The sequence below is a fragment of the Bicyclus anynana genome, chromosome 6 (genome assembly GCF_947172395.1).
Source record: "Bicyclus anynana chromosome 6, ilBicAnyn1.1, whole genome shotgun sequence".
In the NCBI taxonomy this organism is placed as follows: domain Eukaryota; kingdom Metazoa; phylum Arthropoda; class Insecta; order Lepidoptera; family Nymphalidae; genus Bicyclus; species Bicyclus anynana.
In genome coordinates, this window is record NC_069088.1 from 10,178,930 (window position 1) to 10,200,381 (window position 21,452).

The 21,452-nt window shown below is 35.2% G+C and overlaps 1 protein-coding gene across 2 annotated transcripts in view; it reads left to right on the forward strand.

Annotated features, from left to right (window-relative positions):
- LOC112052460 (LIM domain only protein 3) overlaps positions 1-20,608 on the forward strand; it is a 77,896-nt gene extending 57,288 nt beyond the window's left edge. Inside the window, exons 3-7 of one of the 2 annotated variants that reach the window (XM_024091545.2) lie at positions 9,398-9,629; positions 12,787-12,912; positions 13,939-14,065; positions 16,355-16,540; positions 18,020-20,608. In XM_024091545.2, the coding sequence (XP_023947313.1) occupies positions 9,398-9,629; positions 12,787-12,912; positions 13,939-14,065; positions 16,355-16,510 (641 nt within the window). In that variant the 3' untranslated portion in view covers positions 16,511-16,540; positions 18,020-20,608. Of the gene's footprint in view, positions 1-9,397; positions 9,630-12,786; positions 12,913-13,938; positions 14,081-16,354; positions 16,541-18,019 lie in introns of both variants that reach the window. The other variant, XM_024091544.2, reaches the window with a different exon arrangement.
- Positions 20,609-21,452: the final 844 nt, after the last annotated feature.

Below are 21,452 nucleotides of genomic sequence, written 5' to 3' on the forward strand. Positions count from 1 at the left end.
ACATATGTGAAGACGTTCGTGAAGTACAAAAATATTGACTATATTTTTATATATGAAATACGGCAGATAACATTTGTAATAAGAAAATAGGTATTGGACGGGCGATGCGGGAACCGAATACTAAAAAGATACGTTCCGATTAAAATGGTGTCTACTTTGTACAAGTTATAAGCATCACTCGAACAAATTGAAAATAATATTATTATGCGTGTACAATAATAGCATACTGTTTATGGAAATTATAGCTTTATTATACTGGAATAATAATTGTGTAATTTAACAGACTGTAATATAAAACTAGTAGGTACCATATACAAATAAGGAAACAAATTAATTGGTTGCGGTTAAAGTGGCTTAATAATTACATAATGAATAAATGGTCATGTTTCCTTGGAAAAAATAAATTATCTTTTTAATACCAGCAATGGAAAGCAATTAAGATACGGTTTTCTGCTATAAAATAATTGGAATTTTAATTGCTCAAACAGAAAACTCTTTCTTTAGAAATCGCTTACCACTGCCATTAGGCTTAATTCAAAAATTAATTTAAACTTTCACAAGGTTGCGTCGGGAAGCGAGCGCCAGCGTAAAGGCAATATCAATTTCATAATTTTAATTAAAAAAACTAACTTCTCTGATGACAAAGTCTCGTACTTTTTTAATAACGGAAATGTTAACGATGCTGGCTTCAGGAGGACAAAGAAAGGGACACACGCTTATACGGTCTTATTACATTGGCAACTTGGAATTTTAATAAAGCTATTTCATAAAGAGGCTAAATAAATAATACGTGTTGGGCACTGAACATAATTCAGAAACTAGTTAGATTTTCGTGACGATAGCAGGTTTCAGGTTAGGTTAGGTTTCAATTTCGTTTTAGGTATAAATAGTAATAAAAAAATGTTGAAGGAACAAACATCTCACCTTATGTTAAATGGTATACTACAATGGGCTGCCCTGCTTGTCCTTGAAACATACATATAATTTAACCGGCAACCCTTCGAATTCAAATATCAAGGTTAGTTGGTGGTTGGAGTAAGCAGGGTGGTACTTCTGGCCCAGTTCTACTGCTAATGTATATTAGTAAGTAGTATTGATATGTAAGTTGATGTTGATCTCCGGGATATTACATAATTAGTAGTACCACTTACTAGTTAATTAACAAAAATTACAGAACAGAACTTAAAGATCTTTAAGGAAGTCACTCTGATGCTTACCATCTGTATAATAGTATAGTACTTCTCCTGCTTATATACCTTAATCACTCTGCTTATAATATCTACATTACTGCATTAAGAAACTCATTACATTACATCATTAATTAATTGTTATTCATTTATGGATACAAAATCGAACTTGGTTCCTAAATCAAACTCATATGTAATCTCAAATAATGACATGGCTATAAGAAGAGTATTAATTTGTTAAAGCATATATTTTAGCCTTGCATTTCCGACATATTATACAGTTTTAATTGCAACGTGTCTGAAAATTGCTTTGCTTTGCAAAAAAAAAATTGCGAGCATAAATTGAGATGCAGTGAGTTAATTATACAATAATATTACCTAATTAAAACTACATCTTCATTGCAGACAATTTATGTACATTGTAGTTTGAACATTGTTTTTAGAAAGTAAAATAATAATGATATTCGGAGTGGCTTGTTATGTTTTAGGGATCCATAGCAATTAAATAGATGTGTTACCGTTTTGCGGTTTGCCTTATAGTTGTTTGTGTTGGTTTTGGTGTTTAGAAATAATTAAGAATATTCCGATAACTTTTTCCTGTAGCCCTAATTTGTAAAAAACATTACTATTAATAAACTAACCTTGTAAACCTTAATATTATGTAGATATGTAATTTACACGATCTAATAAGCTTATTATGTTACACAGTTCTTGGTAGCATCTAAATAGGTATAATACATAGATTTAAGAGTAGGTACGGAATACCAAATAAATCTGTGGTGTCATACAAGTATAAGATAAGCGAAAGTAAAGTTAGATAGGTTGCACCGAAATAGGGTTTTTTTTGTGTTTGAATAGGTTATGTATGTATTTCATCATTATTTATGTATGTCATTGAACCCTCTAGGGTTCTAGGATTTATGTTTCTATTTTTTTTTTATAATTTTTTTTATCTATCGTTTAGAGGACGTCTGACGGGATCACTAGTTTTGTTTTTGTTTTTTAATCACAATAGAGGAATGCATGATATTATATTTTTGCACAGGAATCTCTTTTATACGGACTACGACTCTGGCTTAACCAATTTTGTTACATTCATTATGAAGCGGGCCCGCATTTGGTTAAATCTAATTACGCCCGCATAATGGATATCGCAACAACGCAATCAGCCCCATTGTTTAATGACTGACCGACAAGTGAAACTAAATAAACCATAAAGCATTCGGAATAGCTGCAACCGCACTAATTGTGTCTGTAAATCCGTTTTATTGCGTTACTATGGCCATCGCCCGCCGGTTTGTCCGCTCTGTAACAAGCGATAAGGTCGCCTTTGCACCCTGTCACTTTTTTACGTTGCTTTTTATCTTTTGTTGCAATATTTATTTTTTTATAATTTTTATTGTTTATTGAATTATTGTTTGAAAACGCTTAACTTGGATTTTTTGACGTGACAACGTCTTATAATTCGATGGAGCCGGCTGCACACTCAAAAAAAGATGACGTCATGCGACGTTCCCTCGCTCTAGGGTTGTCAACTTTTTTTTACAAGAAATTAAGTATATTCTGGTCAATGAAGATTATTAAACAGTATTTTATAAAAACGAACATTTTCTTTTGAAAAATGCAACCATTCCATCAGTATTGTCTTATGACGTTGTTACGTTCAACTATCGTCAGTAACCGACTTTACAGAAATCGATTTTTTAATTTTGTTTGCTCCTTATATTTACTATTAAGGATGGTTTAAGAAATCAAAGTTTGGTGGCACAAAGTCTACAGGATAAGCTAGTTTCATATTGTATTGTGTATACTATATATAGTTAAAGTTTTATGTATAAAATAATTAAAGGCTATTTGAATATATTGCTTTGGTTAACGACCTTACAATTACTCTACATTTACGTATTACTTCAATAAATAAACTTAACTTATTAACAGCACGTAATATGGCTGATCATTAGTGATGTATTTTGATCGCATAAAAATACTGGGAAGCTTAGAAATAACTAAATACTAAATTTTACTTCAAAGTCAAGTTATTATACTTAATCTGTAAATAAAAATCAATTTTTTTTATTACCAAGACCAAAATTTAAAAAAATATATTAAAACTTATTTACAGACAGACGTGTACAAGTTACTTTATTTTGAATACGTATATATAGCCTATAGCCTTCCTCGATAAATTCCTTGGCTTTCTAACACTGAAAGAATTTTTTAAATCGGACCAGTAGTTCCTGAGATTAGCGCGTTCAATCAAACAAACAAACAAACTCTTCAGCTTTATAATATTAGTATAGATTAGTATAGATGTAGGCCGTGTAATCATTTGGCTTAGTCAGAAGCTCGATGTAGGTAAGGGGGTGATAACACGTGATTGTACCCACGTAACATTGACTATTCATCACGTTACGTTGCGTATGGAAAGGCCGCGCTAATTGCAAAACGCAATGAACGATTGTAAATTGCACGGAATGATGCAGTCGTGATGCGGGTTCATTACAATAACCTGCTAGGTATTTAAGAGTGTGCAATATGTAATTTGGTGGTTACAAATGGTTCTGGATCTCAGATTCTGGAAAAGTTAGGAGCCTGATATTTGGGTAAATGATATTTCAAAGTGTTAGCTTCGTTATAACTATACAAAATACACAATTTGTAAAACTTTTCTCGATAGTTAATTTTTTTGAAAAATACATGTTTTGCTCACATTTTGCTTTCAATCTTAGGAAAAGCAAACTTATTTTCTTAAATTTTTGTTTTGTATAGAAAATTAGGTATATATCTTGAACATGGCCATTTTGTTTTCGTTATGTGGTTTAATTTACTTGCAATTAGGTAAAAATGGTTTTGGCGCTCACGTCATAAAATTTGCGTCGCGCGTCAATCGCTCCGTGCTTTTCACTCACTTCAAAGTCATAATTCGGCGTCTTTGCGCTTCGAATTTTATCCATATCGTACCGACGCGCTGCGCGCTATTAATTGAATAGAAGGAATGTTGTACTGGCGGAGACACGCACTGTTACACCTTCTATAGTTCTATTAGCTTGTATGTTTTGTTATTAAACAAATGTTGTTTTACACAACAATGTAATTCTTTGATTATTTGCAACTTAATTAATAGATACCTAATTGAAGTTTTGTAATAATTGTATCTGTATTTAGGCATGTATTTATTTTTAGGCGCTAGTTTCCAAATCCTCGCTCTCTATCCGCTAATCTAATTATTTAGCAATAAGGCCGCCTTTGCATTATGATATGTCTCTAAATGTTGTACAACTTTTTTTTTATTTCACCACCGAACCAGTTTACAGCTTAACCTCTATTAAATCACGAGCACTATACTGTATAAAAACGAGATTTAACGATACAAAGCTACTACTATACTTACTTGTATACCTACTCGTATATCTTCTATAATATAAAAATTAATCGCAAAATGCGTTGGTAAGCGCATAACTCAACAACGCCTGGACCAATTTGGCCAATTTTTTTTTTAAATGTTCGTTCAAGTTTTAGGATGGTTATAACGGCGAAAAAAAATCGAATAATTGCCAGAAAAACCATAAAAATAGCCCTTTTCTTTTTCCCATACAAATGTTTTCTAACTAAAACGTAGTCAATTTGAGCTTTATTGCTATTGTATGATGTTGATATTAATAAAAATTAGAAAACGGTTTAGGGGTAGGGTAGGGGTAGGTTAGGGATTGGGGTAGTGTAGGGGTACGGTAGGGGTAGTTGAAAGTTCACATCGAGTTTCACGCGGACGAAGTCGCGAGCGTCCGCTGGTATTATATAATAATATGTATTGATTTTTATTTGTGTAACCTATTATTTTTTTATTATTATGTGTGTATTAAATAAACAAACCATACAAAGTGTAGATCATTGCCAGTGAATTGCGCGGCAGATATTTTAACGCAGCCCCTTGACATTTTATTAAAATTCTTTCCATAAACTTGTTATTTATTTATTGACAAAGTTCTCACGTAATAAAAGATAAGTATAATAAAAGTAGCACTAGGGTTATTCATAAACATTTTTCTGCCAACAATGTAAATATGTTGTATAAATAAGGGCAGGCTACCATTATTTTCTATAATCGTCGGCTAGAACGCCCGTAATTACAACATTAACATGATGCTCGTCTCGAAATGGGCATAAATGCATAACCAGCCGCCGCGCCAGGCATTCCTTGGAAAAGTATCTTTTATGCCTGTGAATATATCAATCAGTATTTTTTTCCAACGAAAACTATTTTAATTCTGCTTTTAATCGCTACTTAGTTAAACAAATGGCTACACTGTGGTTTCTTGCGTACTTTATTTTGCACCGCATATGATATCAATAAAACCTTGTTTTTTAAAGAAAATTATATGCTCAGTACCTACCTACTCCTCAGACCAATTATTATATAGGACCTGCCTCGCTAGACGTTACTTTCTGTCAAAGTATATGATCAACGATCTAATGCGATTATAAAAACAGCGTCTATAGAATCGATGTTCAATAGTTGTAATCGTGTTCGTCGGTTAAAGAGCTCCGTAAAAATACCTTTTTGTGTAATTGAACTGTGTAAAAACGGGAAAAAACTTCTAGTTTAGAATAAGATATATACCAAATCTAAGCTCGTTTTCCTCAGAAAATGACAGACAATTTTGTTCGTGACTATGAGTGCGATACAGGTCCTTCTATAATTGGTCTGAGACCTACTCACATTCCCCTACCCCCTACTAAGAAAAACGTTTGTACTACAAAAACAGAGGGAAACTGTAAAATGGATTTACAAATCTTGCAAATTCATGAAGATTTCCGGAATAAAAAGTATGTTGCTCAATAATCTGCTTTATTTTTCAGTGAAAGACCCAATAAAGATTAACCCGGACAGAAAGACAGACAAATTTAAAAAAAAGTTTGACTCTGATTTATTATGTAAATTTATCTCTAAGAACTTGAGAAAACATGTTTTGAAATCACAGACAGACACTTCAATTTTATTTATATGTATTGATATTCATAGTAGGTACTTACCTACGTAGATAATTGCACCTCTAAACCGTATAACTTTAATTGCAATACCTTGTTAATGGTTAATTAGCTCGAAACAACAGCGCATTGATTAATTTAGTTAGCCGAGGAACGTGAGCATAATACATTCTGTTTCGCTACGCAACGCACCGGCCGATAATGGTCGGTAATACCCGATTCATTATGGCATTCATCAGCTAGCTGGCTCGATTGTTTTCTCCCATGTAATTGCTCCAATTAATTCCGCCAGACGTGACCGTGACGTGCACTCGTGTGAGTGACGTCATCGCGATGCGCACGCACATTTCACATAAACAACCGACCAAGTGCGAGTCGGGCCACGCGCAGCTAGTAGGTTCCGTACTAGCAAAACACGAATGCCACAAATTGATGATTTTTGCAACTAACAACTATCTATATCTATACTAATATTATAAAGCTGAAGAGTTTGTTTGTTTGCTTGAACGTGCTAATCTCAGGAACTACTTGTCCGATTTAAAAATTCTTTAAGTGTTCGATAGCCCATTATCGAGGAATATTCTATATATCATCCCTGTATTCCAACGGGAACGGGAACCACGCGGATACTATTTCTACTTAGCTGTGGTAGTTTTCCCGTTATCTTGTTTAAACTGATGAAGATTTTTATCACTAATATGGAGGTTTGATTGATATTAATTATTATTATATCGTGTATACCCAAGCCACTTCATAATTTATTTATTTATTAGCAGAGTGCAACAAGTTTAGGTGTTCGTAAAAATAACACAAGAATTAGGCCAATTAAGATTAGAAGGGATTGTACAAGTAAATAAAGTCTCCGAGATCAGCATTTTGGGCGGACAGACAGACCGACATGGCTGCTTGTTGTGGATCCCTAAAAAAGTGCCACTATGCAACATGCTCTCATTATGGTGCATAAAAATTTATGAAGCATATTATGTGCAGTGTTAAATGTATTTTCTTTCGCCAAGTTTTTCCCTCGTTTTTCCTTATTGTCTATTGCCAATATGCCAATTTAATATTTAACAACTCATACGCACAATGTAGAACAACTACATTGTATGAATTAATAGACCGTTTCTAGTTAATTAATTCACAGCGAAAACTGTAATTTAATCTTGATTGCAAACCTTCGATTACTTTGTAGTGATCAATTGAAAACGTAAAACAAAAAACCCTTGCGTCCGGCACAAGTAGGTACCTATATCAATTTACTAGCCTGCAGTTTCAACAGCGTAGTTCCCGTTCCCGTTAGAATACGGCAATAAAACATAGCCTATGACACTCACAAATAATGTGGCTTTCTAGTGGCAAAAAAAAAATGAAAAACGGTTTAGCAAATCTAGAAATTACCCCCTACAACACCACAAACTTTAGGTACCTTTTTTATTTTTTTATTTTGAATAAGCAAGTGCATAGCTGCTATCATGCCTGATGGTAAGTGATGCAGTGCATGGTGGAACGCGCTTGTCTAAAAGATGCCTATTCACTCTTGACTTGAAGATACCCATATTGTAGGGAAAACTGAAGCTGGGAGAGCATTCCACATCTTTGCAGTGCGTATAAGGAAAGGAACTAACCTCTTTATAAGATTAGCAAAGATACAATCAAATAAGGAATTTTGATTTTCTATTTAAACAACAAAAATCGGATGTACACACACATGGACTTGGTATCTCAATACCAAATCCATGTGAACGGAGTCACCGGTACAAACTACTTTGTATTGAATCTAATATCCAGTAAATGTGCTGTAGCCCGTATTATGAACAAAACGTGCTAGAGAAACAAAACATGAAAAGTAAATAGGTCGTTAGGAGGCAATCAGTTTCATTATGATGGTACGCCGCACGCCGCTCACATAATAATGGTGTACGTCAAACCAATCAAGGATCCAATTGAAGGGGTAACTAGGTGGACATAACTCATAGCGATCGATCACTTGCGCATCGCCACCGATACATCTCGCATCCCGCTCAACGGAGCCGACGTCGCGACAATAAAGTTAATTGGACTATATTAATGGGAGCTCGTTAATAATAAAATAATAAAGATGACGTACGGCCCCGGGCGCTGCAAGGCGCAATTAGCAAGCCGCGGGGAGCGCCGCCCACGTTGCCATGGGATTAATTCTTGTATAAGCGCATTAATTAATAAAACTCTATTGTAGCTACTTTTTTTTTTTTGGAAAACTGATTAGCATCCTTTATTGAATACTGAAGTATTGCATAAACAGGAAAAATTAATAAATATGAGTAAGTTATATTAGGCAATAACGGTAAAAATCTTGTTTATGTGTATGGATGAAAAAGTACAAGACCAAGCCTCCCTCCTAACAGAGGAGGGTATATGGAACCACCACGATATTATGGGATTAATTCTTGTTTAAGCGCATTAATTAATAAAACTCTATGTAGCTACTTTTCTTTTTAGAACACTGATTAGCATCACTTACGAAAGGAGTTTTTTTTAAGCTGTTATCTCCCACGTTTACTTCACATACTCATATGTGTTACCGGGTAAAAGCATCTCTCTTAATATCCAAAATTGTAGACTTTGTACATTTAATTTTCAATTAAAATAAATCATTGAATATTGAACTAAACTATTTTATTTTCTCGCAATCGTAGTGAAAAGCAGAGTGTAACACGTGGGGCTAAACCCATAATAAACTCGGTTTCTATTTAGGCGGCCCTCGCCTACGTCTCGGGCCCTAAAATTACCTCGTATATAATGGGTCTTTTTAGCCCCTTGTATAACAATCTACTATTTAAGGCACAGTGTAACACTACCAATTTACTAACTGCGGCCTGAAAATTTCTTGAAAGAAATAAACGCCCTATATTTGACACCTCGACCTAGGACTCCTGCCCACACACTCACGCGCACTTACGCACATACACATAATTCTCAGATTTTTTTTGATCTATGGTCGAAATAAATGAAAGGAGTCCCATATCATTTGCCCCAGGAAAAAAGTTTATGCGTCACGATGAAACTTTTAACGTTGAGTTGGTTTTCCTGTCTAGATTATTAATAAATGATTTATTTTTACTATAGAAGCGGAGTTTACGTATAGATTTTTGGCAATAGCTCACGAACGGATACTATAACCTCTTGGCCTTTAACTCCTTATCCTGCACGGAGCTTCAAGGACTTTATAAACGTTTTGTTCGCAGGTCAACAAGAAGACAAATACGCATTGAGCAGCGGCGTCACCAACCCAGGCAGCACGCGGCTCTGCGCACAATGCGGGAAGGTCATCACGGAGCGGTTCCTCCTCAAGGCGATGGAGCGCTTCTGGCACGAAGACTGTCTCAAGTGCGGCTGCTGCGACTGTCGTCTCGGCGAAGTTGGCTCCAAGTTGTATTACAAAGCAGACCTGATGCTTTGTAAAAGGGACTATCTTAGGTATTCATATTATAATCTTCTAAACTAAAATTCTTCTAAAAAACTTCTTCTGCTTGATTAGGGGGGAATTGTCTAACCCTTCAGTGCTAGAGTTAGTTTCGTGCCATACACCAAATGTACAAAAAAAGGCTCGTAAAATTAAACTGTTTGCTATTCCAGCATGTATGTTATTGCAGACCCTCGAATCACCTCTTGTTCGCGCGTTGGCATTGCTAAGTCAAAGGAGTATTAAAGTGGGATCCGGGTTTAGATTTGTTTTTCTCCTCGCCTGCTGAATTTCACAGAACTTTTAGCAGATACGTTCAAGTAATGCAGGATATATATTATTATATTAGACTTATATTATATAAATGCATTAGGTTTACCCTGTAATGTGTATATATATATATTTATATGTAATAAATAAATAAAATATTATGATAGAGAGGAAATTGAGTGTTACTCCGATCTCGCAGTTAAGGGATTATGTAGAATCTGGGTTGCTGTCACAAAGATAGCGAATAGCAAAATAAATATATTGTTCCGTATCCATGCTTTTACATATCTTAACTAATATTATAAAAAGATAAGATTTAGTTTTGTGTTTGTTACGAATAGGCTCAGAAACTACTAGACCGATTTTTTAAACTCTTTCAGGATTGCTGCTGACAATAAAGCTTGGAAAGCAAGTAACATGAAATTTATTTTACCCCTGTACTCGCGTTCACTTGCACATGAATAATGCCTGTTTCTGGCTTATCATTGATAATAAAAATAATTATACTAACTGACGCTATAGAAGTTATATAACAGAAGCGTTGTACGTAGAAGTATCACTTTATCAAAGTCGTAGTAACGAATATCTATTCAAGCCGACTTACGGGTAAAAAGAGATTTATTGAATAGGTACTCAATACATATTTCTCACTTTAATATGATAACAATCGATTTGCTAAAATTCAGACGCGTCCTCTTTGAGGAAAAATACAATCATCGATATATAGACTGAAATAAATAGTCTTTTAGAAATAAATACCTACGTAAATAAGACTTTATAACGTACATCATCTTGATTATTGATCTTGATACGACAAAGAAGTTTTAGTACAAACTTTAAAAGAAGTTTTAAAATCTCTACTAATATTATAAAGAGGAAAGATTTGTATTTTTGTATTTAACGAATAAATTCCAAAAATACGCGAACGAAAAAGCTACTTTATCAGAGAGTAACACAGGCTATATTTTATCTCCATGTTCCCACGGAATAAGAACTACGCGGGTAGCACGGTTCTGCTATTAAACTAATATCGACCGTATTTTTTTCGGCCACGGCGGTCTATCTCATGTTGAGAATAACCACGTACGCAGAAGATAGTGCATAAGTGTGTGCGTAAGCACATGTGCACTCTCTAATCCCTCATTCTCATAGTCCGATGGGACGGCAGACCGACACGACTGGTGAAAGATCAGGCGCAGGACTCACGGCTTTACGTGCTCTACGAGGGTGTACTTACTAACACTGCCAACTTCCCAAATCTAGGCTGCCATTAAGATTTTATTGTAAGAAAAATCCCAATAACTTAATTTTTTTGTTGGCTTCACCCGGGACTTGAACCCTGGATTTCAATGTCCGTAGCTGAATCAGCTAACCACGGGACCAATGAGGCAGCTAGTAAACTAACACATAGCTAAAAACACAAAATCGATCTGTTTCTAAATTACGAAGTGAGGTTACTATAACCTCACTTCTAGAATAGCTCTAACAAAGGCTGACATAAATGGATCGTGGAATAGACATGTAATTAGTTATAGTTTTTTATTTATTACAAAAAATACAATTGAAAGAACTTGTACTGAGTCCAATAATTCATTAGAGCAGTGCAAATCGCAAAACAATATTTTAAAAGGAATTCTTCTAGAAACTAATTATATTTGTTACTATCAAATGCCCGTGACTCAGTGCGCGTGAAATTTACCATTTATGACACTCCATTTTAAATAATGCCTATATGTTACTCCAGACTTCGCTTAGTCTATACGTAAAACCGGATTAAAATCCTTCGAGTAATTCAAACATTCAATCAATCAATTCCAAAAATAATAAAAAAATACTCTAATTTTACTTCTCCAATTAAATTTATGGTAACGATTCAAAGTACAGACACTCGATTTCTTCTTTCTTATAATAATAGACATAAAAAATATCAAATAATAATTTGGTCACGATTTTTTACCACTCGTATCTATCTTAACTTGACACCACTCTGCATTCAATAGATTACAAATTCTATGGACCGAGGAATCGTATTGAATTTCTGATGCCATTTGTAATCCATACAAGGAGATTTATCAGCGAGCCGTGGCTTTTACATTAACTTCCAATAATGTGATAAATGTTTTGAATGTTAAATTATTTGTCTTGCGTCACAATATTTTTTTATTATTTTGCATGATATTAGAATATTCTATTTAAATAAATCGAATATTTCAACGACATCATTTGTATTCTTGATGATTTCTCTTGTTTTGTGGTTTGGTTGCCCTTTGACTTATGTTTTAAGATTCGAAAACCAGTTAAGACTAAGTGATTTCCTATTCAAAATTTAAATTAAAAAAATCAAAATACAAAAATCATCACAAATCTATATTTAATCATAATCATCATCATCATCATCATCATCATCATCAGCCTATTTAAACTTCAGTCACAGATCTCCCTCCATATAGGATCACGATTCTGAATTAATTTCTGAAATAATAGAATTCGTGAAGTAGTTTTGGAGTGTGATAAATTATAAATTGAAAAAAAAATGCTTGTTTATAACTTTCTTGTGTTTTTTAATAGTTTGGCATTTAGTCTGATAATGTCATGACGAAAAATTGGATATTCTTAATAAAACAAGCAATAAAACGAATACAAAACATTCGTTCAGTCCATATACTAAACACCAAAGTGAGTTAAGAATACAAAAATAATGGACCAAAGGACCTCCTGGCAATATGCAAAATTGTAATCTTCATGCTTTTCTGGGTTCAAAACTGTAAACAGAATGCGGTCCTCAAATTATTTACACTCAATACCTCACAGCGTCTGGTCTATAGGTCAACGTCTAATAAATACTCGTCTAGTGAGCGGAACTTGAGAATTAGGTACTAAAAATTCTGAACTTTTTAACAGGTTATTCGGCGCTACAGGCAACTGTGTGGCGTGCAACAAAGTAATTCCCGCCTTCGAAATGGTTATGCGAGCGAAGAGTTTCGTTTACCACTTGGAATGCTTCGCTTGTCAACAGTGCAATCACAGGTAAACTGCCATTTCTCACTTAACCCTTAAAAGTTTCTAACAAGCTGTAACTACTAAGTTGCGTCGATGTTTCTATTACTAAAGTATACTATTACCCTTAATCGTCATTACTCGTTTATTTTAATGACAAGGCCAGGCTTACCGGATTAAGGTAACTTGACGCCCTAAGCAACCTTCTTTTATGTGCCCCTCTATGACTGCAAATAAATAACTTTAGTGAGCGTTTTTAGTTTCCCGGTCGCCTCTGGTGCCTCCCTAGACTGAATGCACTTAGCAATTGCTTAAATAGCTTATAGGCTAATCCAGGATTGCCGGCTAATGATTACAGAAATGGATATTTAGAGATAATACCGATCACACTACTCCAACGCAGGTTGGTGGATATAGAGTAATAATGTATTCGACTCTGTAAGGACCACGATCTGATGATAACGGCTTAACGTGCTCTCTAAGGTATGAGGGAGTAACAGCTCCAACTTCTTATCTCGGGATTGATATTAGGAATTTCTTGGAACTTGGAACTTGGAATAAAGCTCCAAAAGCTCTACTTCAAGAACCAAATAAGTATAATCCAACAACTGGAACAGCGAGAGAGTTGTCTTAGCAATTAGCATTTTATAGATACACCGCGCAGGTGCGAGGTCTATCGTGTGGCACAGAGAAACCTCCGAGCAGAGCCTTGACTAACTAACAATCCACTTCTCCGCTCGTGTTGTTTTCCCTGGCTAGCTAAATTTTGTATGATCCTACTAGAGCTGCTTTGGATACACGTTCTAATATAGGACTTGCAGCACTTCTAGTCAGGCCAAGGTTTTTAAGCAAGTTCTACGGCGTACAATACAAACATTTTTATTAGTTAGTTAAGTAATTTATTAGGTAAGGTTAGGTTAGGTTATATTAACCCTTTTATTATAATCCAATACATTATGTTAGGATATAAAATATGTTTGCTATAAATAATTCTATAATCTTATTCTAGTATAATGACCGGCTGCTGAATAACGCGCTGTGTATAAATCTGCGCAGGTTCTGTGTGGGCGACAGATTCTATCTGTGCGACAACAAGATACTTTGCGAGTATGATTACGAGGAGAGGCTGGTTTTTGCCAGCATGGCTGCCAACCCCAGCGGCTTGGCTCACATCAGACGACAAGTTAGTGGATTACAGGTATCTATACTAATAGTAGCGGACGCCCGACTTCGTCCGTCTTTAAACCTCCTTAATCTGGGCCTGTCGTAAAATACGTTCTTTTGGACATCTATTAATGAATTACCTTCCTGCCAAATTTCTTTCTGCTTAATCGATTTTGAAAATTATTCTACCAATAGAAAGCTACATCTTCACCGAGTAATATAGACTATATCTATTTATAACCGTATTCCCATGGGAACGGGAACTACGCGAGTTAAGCCGCGGTTCGTTTGCTTGTATTGTAAAAGACTCTCTGTCCCGTGAATCATGTACGGCTCATTTGTCATTGTTTGAATTTTGTAACCAATGTTTGGAAAGAATGTTATTAATATAGAATCTATAACAATAATAAATCGATTCAATGAATGCATTCATTGTACTTTTTTAAAAATTATATATCTCCCTTATGTCCGTTGAAATGTTCAGTCATCGTCACCTATGACCAAAGTAGTCTCGAAATCAGCTTAGGGTTTCACAGAAATTCCAAAAAAGCACTTATTGTCCATACTGTTATTAATACTTAAATGACATGACGAGTCAGTCAGTCAGTATTTCTGCCAAGTCATCTTCCAGACTTCGCTGTGTCCGATAACAAGCATGCTCCCTAAAAATTGTTACCACTTGCTTTTTAACCGACTTCAAAAAACGGAGGAGGTAATCCATTCGTCGGAATCTTTTTTTTAATGTAAATTATAGATAAATATCTTTCTTATAGCATCTTGCATCAAGTCGGCTATATCAAATTGATAATTAATGTAAAATCATCATCATAAAAACATCAAAGAAAATTATGTCAAAGTAACCAAAGCGAACAAATTACAAGGTACCTTTTTAAAAGGAATAACATAGTTCTTTGCAGTACTAGTTATAAGTTTTGTTTCCAAAGCATATTTAGCGCACTAATGAACGGCTGACTGTCGCGGCCTCTAATTACGTTAATATTTTATCTTTGATCAATGTTGGTATGGTATCAAGTTGCTAGTTCCCACCACGTGGCCCGCAGGCCGACCGCCACGTACAATCAATTAGAGCTTCGGTCGTGACGTGGAGCGATACCACAAACTCCAATCTTCATTTTACTAAACTGTATATAATTTGAAAAAGGCTTGCACTGTTATTACATCCGAGAACGGAACAAACGTCTGTTTACGCCATTATACGTATTATCGATTTATTACGGACTCGGTTATTATGTACGCCTGTTTGCCTTTTACAAGCAATACTAAATTGCCTTGTTCTCATAATGGGATCCATCTCGCCTGTAGATAGTATTGCTCGTATGTAAAGAGCTCTTTTTTGCCCGTATCCCTAAATAAAAGGTACGCGAAAAAGTAGGCTCCGGAGGAGTAAATAACTCCCGCAAGGACACTGTTAGTGGAAGATTCTATCTCCACTTTATTATGTTTCTTTTGTGATCATTAATCTTTCTCGAACGAACGCTTGTCGGAATGCGAATGTGGGGGAATCTATTTCATTTTATGAGTCGCGCGAGTGGAGGGAACCCATTCAGCCGCACGACATTTCTAATCGACTTTTTGATTGCGCTCACGGTCTACTGTTGGGCGCTTGACAGGAGAATTGCTAACATTGAAATCGAATTACCGTTCGAGGTTTTCCTTTTCAACAATGGCAATGCTCATAAATGTATGACGTCACTCATGTATTTGATCAAAAGCGGCCAAATGCTGTAAGGAAATGAAACATTAGATTTGTGTGATTTTGAATTTTGTTAGTTATTCTTTCGGCTGAATAATATACAACATAAAGATATCTTACCATGTCTTCTCAAGATGCTTTTGTCATCTTCCTAATTAAAGCTCATGTGATAATCTGTTGCTAGATTCGATGGTTTCTTGGTGGAATGGCTCATAATCATATCATACGCTGATTCGTTAAAAAAACAATCAATTTTCGAATTAAACCCTGTGCCTGCTATATTAAAACCAGTTTCTTCATTATAGTTTTGAGCAAAAACTGCACCAGAAGAAGAAGTAGACTGCAGGGCGTTTTTGTGGGTAGAGACACTTCTCTACTTCTCTCTACAGAGCCGTTGTTATCTTGTAATATGTAGTAATAAACCACGGTATAATCAATTTAATAATGAAGTTATTTAATGAGGTTCTTATAAACTAATTAAACTATCATTAATTTGGTAACTTGACTAAGAGATTTGAGATAGAGATTTAGCTTTTAGCATTCAAATCGTCCAAGTTTACTGAACAAGAGTATGATTAGATATGTTCCTTCCAGTCGCCGAGCAGTGCTTACGTGGGCGGCGCAGGCTGTGCTGCGGGCGGGCCCGTGGCGCTGGTGGACAAGGACAACGGCGGGTGCGCTGGCGCAGACGATGCGTCCAGCGGCTACGGCAGCCCGCCCGACCCCGACGTGTGCGACGCTGCGCGATGACCGATGATGCCTCGCCGACTGCTTGCCTCGGTTAGTGTTGCAAAATGTGCCAGCTCAGTAAAGATTTCTATTATAATCCGCATATATGTAAACAGTGACAATATCAATTTTAGACAATATTGACTGCAATATTGTCAATATTATTGAACAATATTGTCAATATTATTGAACAATATTGTCAATATTATTGAACAATTTTAGACAATATTGACTGCAATATTATCAATATTATTGAACAATATTGTCAATTTTTTTGAGGTATGCAGGCTCTCTTTATAATAGTTGATTGATACAAAGACCCAAGTACTGTGAAACGTAATATTGGTCGACAACTAGTTGGACAGTATCACTCAGATTGCAGAGATTTAGTAGCATTCTAAAGCTGTGGTAAATTCATTATTAACAAACTTGACGTTAGAACTTATAAACTGTGTGCCTAGTGGGAGTTTTCAATATTTTCATATATTATCGCGTTGACGTAAACGCGAATTTATATGGAATTGAAACAGTTGTGCAGTAGTGCTACTAAATGAAGCTGTTTCATATCCTTGGAATTTCGCGTTTACGTTAACGCGATAGTAACAGTATCAAACTGCCACTAGACTCTCTGCATGCACCGGTAAACGCGGTGTTGATCAACAATCAATTAGTGAGCCCGACAATATCATAGGGTTGTAAGGATTAGGTAGCATTTGCCTTCCGAGTCTATTAATCGATTCACCTATAAAAATACAAACTTGACGTTTAAAAAATGCTTTAAATAAACGAATTAGATTTTATAAATGATTATTAATAGACTAGCGGACGCCCGCGACTTAGTCCGCGTGGAAATCAATGTAAACTTTCAAGCCCTATTTCACCACTTTAGAGGTTGAATTTTAATTTGAAGTTCTGTTATGTAACCCTTGAGAAGTATTATTATTGAATGCAATCCGTTCAGGAGAATTGTTAATTGCTGACCCTATTAAGTTATGTCATCTCCCGTTCGGATGCTTATACCTACAGAGATTTCCAGGAAGGACACTCAATCGTATTCTACTTATCGAAGAGATCGGTCATTTACCTTGTAGGTTCCATTGTATTTTCTATTGTTAATTAAAAACCTTTTTAAAAGGTTTTCCTTTTGTGACACAGTAGGAGAGCATTCCTGGTTTTACCAAAATATAAAAATTTCTATAAAATATATAGAAATATACCTCGTCCAGAGGTGTTTAGAGACGAAAGTTCACATTTTTGCGTCCTACAGCAGGCCTATTGATTATTTTGGTCAAAATGTCATTTACCTACTGTGTGGATATCCACCAGTAAGCACCGGATGACATTTCTACGTAGAATCTCAATTTTGTCTGCCTGCTGGGCTTTGTAAAAACTGACAGATGACAATATTACATATAAAATTTTGCTTTATAATACATAAAATCAAAAAAATTTAATTGAATTGCTTTATAATGTTATGATGTTATGATGTCTTGATATGTTGTTTACAATGATATTTCTGTTTGTACATAGGTGAAACCTCACTGAGCTTTGGCGGAACATTGCAAGGCTAGCCATTTCCGCGTCGGATAACCCAGACAAAAGAAGATGATTCAACATCAATAAATCACCCACATAACACTGAGTTTTCTTCGAGATTGTACGAGACACCAAAAAGTTGAACATTTTATTTCCTCGAATATTCTTAAAGTGTAAAAACAATTTCAAAGTGCGATTTTATTAACGGGTGTTATTAAAGAGTGGTGAAAATTTTCAAGAGACTATTAAAAACGTTAAGCGATTATAAAATGAGTTTATGCAAAAACGACTAAGTGCAGTAGGTATTACATCTAAGTGTTTCGAAGACACTTTAATAGCGCCGCAGGAGTACATTAGGCTAGAAGGCGCGCCATAGATGAGGCCACTTTACAAAATGTCCGGGATGAGTCGCGATAACGTTGTCAGAACACGATATTTCCATTATGTATACGATTTGAGTCTACATGTTAAGATAGCGCGGCCTGGGTAGGACGCTAACCCGCGCCTCGCTTCGCACTGTATCACAAAATAAAGTGTGGCCACACTAATGCGTTCGCACTTGCGTTCACGATTATACTAAATACTTAAGGTTTTTTTTTCGTCACTTATTGGTAGGACGCATAACGCAAGCGTAAGGCTAGGTTCAGATAACAAGAATCTATCTATATCTATCATCAAGAATATATATAAGAATCCACTTATGTCAGCCACTGACGCGTAAGCTCAGTTGCCTGCAGCGAAACAGCCGATAAAACTGATCGTCTCTTGGTCCCGATGTGCATAACATCATGCCGATCGCGACCAACACACTATCAGTTTTATTGGACGTCAAGCCGTTACCGCTGCAGGCATGTGGGCTTGTCGGATGGTGAGTGGCTAACATTACTACTCATACCAACATTTTACTACGCGGTGTCGCTGTTTACTTGAAACGGCTTTCTGCAAAATGCTGAGAATGTATTATCTTATTTATTTAGCTTATAGCAGAGCGTCTTGTGATTATTTATAAGACATCATGATTTGATAGTGAGTTTCTAATTGTTTTCTATCTTTCTCTACCTAATAGTGTTAAACAGAGACAGGTAGAGACGAATTTAAAAATCACACTGTCGAGTGGTAAAAGTATCGAATAGTGCTGCAAGATCTTGAACGCGTCTCCGAACGCATTAGTGTGATCTTAGCTTTACAAAGCGCTTACCCAAGCCACCCAGACCATATTTACCTTACAATAGTTAGAAACTTTCGAGTTATGTACCTAATTGAATATTTCATATTTTAGTTAATTTTGACATTGTATAGCACTTGTACATTAAACTTTCATACAACGAGTCAGATGTAAACAATGATTTTATACTATTAGATATAGCACTGTCGAAACTGAGGATAACAAAGTCACCCAATTAGATTAAATTCGTTTAGTCGCAACAAAAGTTATTTGAGCATAATATTTAATAATGTTACAATAATACCTAAATATTTTCTAAAATGCCGAGTTGTGTTTTCAGGTAATATAAAAATTATATACATACATAATATATATATACATAAATATATTTTACTGCAAACACACAAATTATGCATGTGTGCGCCCAGTGGAGTACTTGTGTTTCGAACACTTTTTGCGGTGTTTTTGTAGGCACATGACGTATCTGATAGTATAAAATCATTGGGTCTAAAGCTGAAAATATTATTTGATAGTAACGATCTCATTGTTATAAATTTTTATGTACTTTAGTGTACCTAAATATTGTTATCATACAAGGTATGAACTTTGTGGATGTATTTTATTTTTTATTTTTCACTTTATGAATTGGTTAAATAAGTACCTATGTTAATGTTATTTTGTACCAAAGATAGATCTTTTCGTTCGGAGGTTATTCTTTAGATTTCAGAGTTAAGCTACTTGTATAGATTATTATTTAGCGGTACCATTGATTTGGTATTTTATAATGGTGCAATGGTTGATAGTTAAGTACCTCTGTATTAATGATGTTATATTAAGATATTTTGTAAATTGTATTTTTTCCTTATTTTGCCATAGCTTCAGCGTATGTTGGTCGCATAATAATATGTGAAATTAATAATACGTGGTTTCTAATGTCAGCCACTGACGATCAAGTAATCTCACATGCCTGCAGCGCTAACAGCTTGACAGCCAATAAAACTGGTTGTGTGTTGGTTGCTATGTGCTAGACATCATGCAGATCGCGGCCAACACACGATCAGTTTTGTCGGACGTCAAGCCGTTAGCGCTGCAGGCATGTGAGATTACTTGATCGTCAGTGGCTGACTTAATGTTTGGCTGCGTTGTTTAAATATGTGAGAGAACATTCAAAGGTTTTAGCTATATGCTTAAATTTTTTAATAATAAATAAACATATTGTAAAATAAAAAAAATAATAAAAGATGTATTTATGTAAAAATTCGAACTGTCGTTAATTAGATTTATTTCTAGGATAAAAAATGTTTTCTTCTAACACGTTGTATCATAGAAACAACAAATAATAAAATCTCGAAACATCGACGGAGTTATTTTTCATTTTACCGTTATTATGTAAATAAATATATTTATTTAATGACTTAGCTGGTGTTTTATTTTAAATATACTCGTACCCTTATTAATACTACTACAAGTATCTACCTAATTACTAAGATTTACGCGAAACCCTTGTGTAAACAATTGGCAGTGAATTCATAGGTACACTTTTGATAGCTTGGTCCAGTATGACAAAAAGGTTGGATTTTACTATGACCGAAGCCTATAGTTTCATAGTTAACCAAATTGGAGATATGACCAAGTGCCGCAAAATAAACTACCTAAAAGCGTCCATCGATGATACTTTTAGTACATAACGAAGACCACTTTATTATATTATATCGAGGAAATTAAAAAAAAAACTAATATATTGGACATCTTTGAGGGTCTGAATCCTTGGAACTTGTTACCTCGGTCCAGAGTACCTTATCAAGCTGCTTACGATAGGAGCAAGTTTTCAGCTTTTTAAAATAAAGAAGATTTGATTATTATAGACTCTCGTTGTAAAACGTGTCGGTGTTTCCAAGTTGTCTAATGCTTGCCACAAACGGTCAATTATTCTGACGTTTCTGTAGCACCCACGACTTTAATTGATCGTGTGGGTCACTGCGTACATGACGGCTCTACTTGAGCCGCGTGGGTGCTGCCGTTTTCACTGCAGAAACGTGAGAATAATTGACCGTCAATGGGGCCCATTAAGAACCTGAATACAATTGGTACCTAAATCACCTTAAAATATTGTTGCTGCGATCAATGAGACGAAAAGACATAGTAAGTAGCTACATGTAAAATTATAATTTACTGGTAAGTATAAGTAAATACCAAGAAACTAGGCGTTAACTTAATCTGAGAACCAATTCATTCGCTAGAAAAGAAAAATGTTAATAGAAC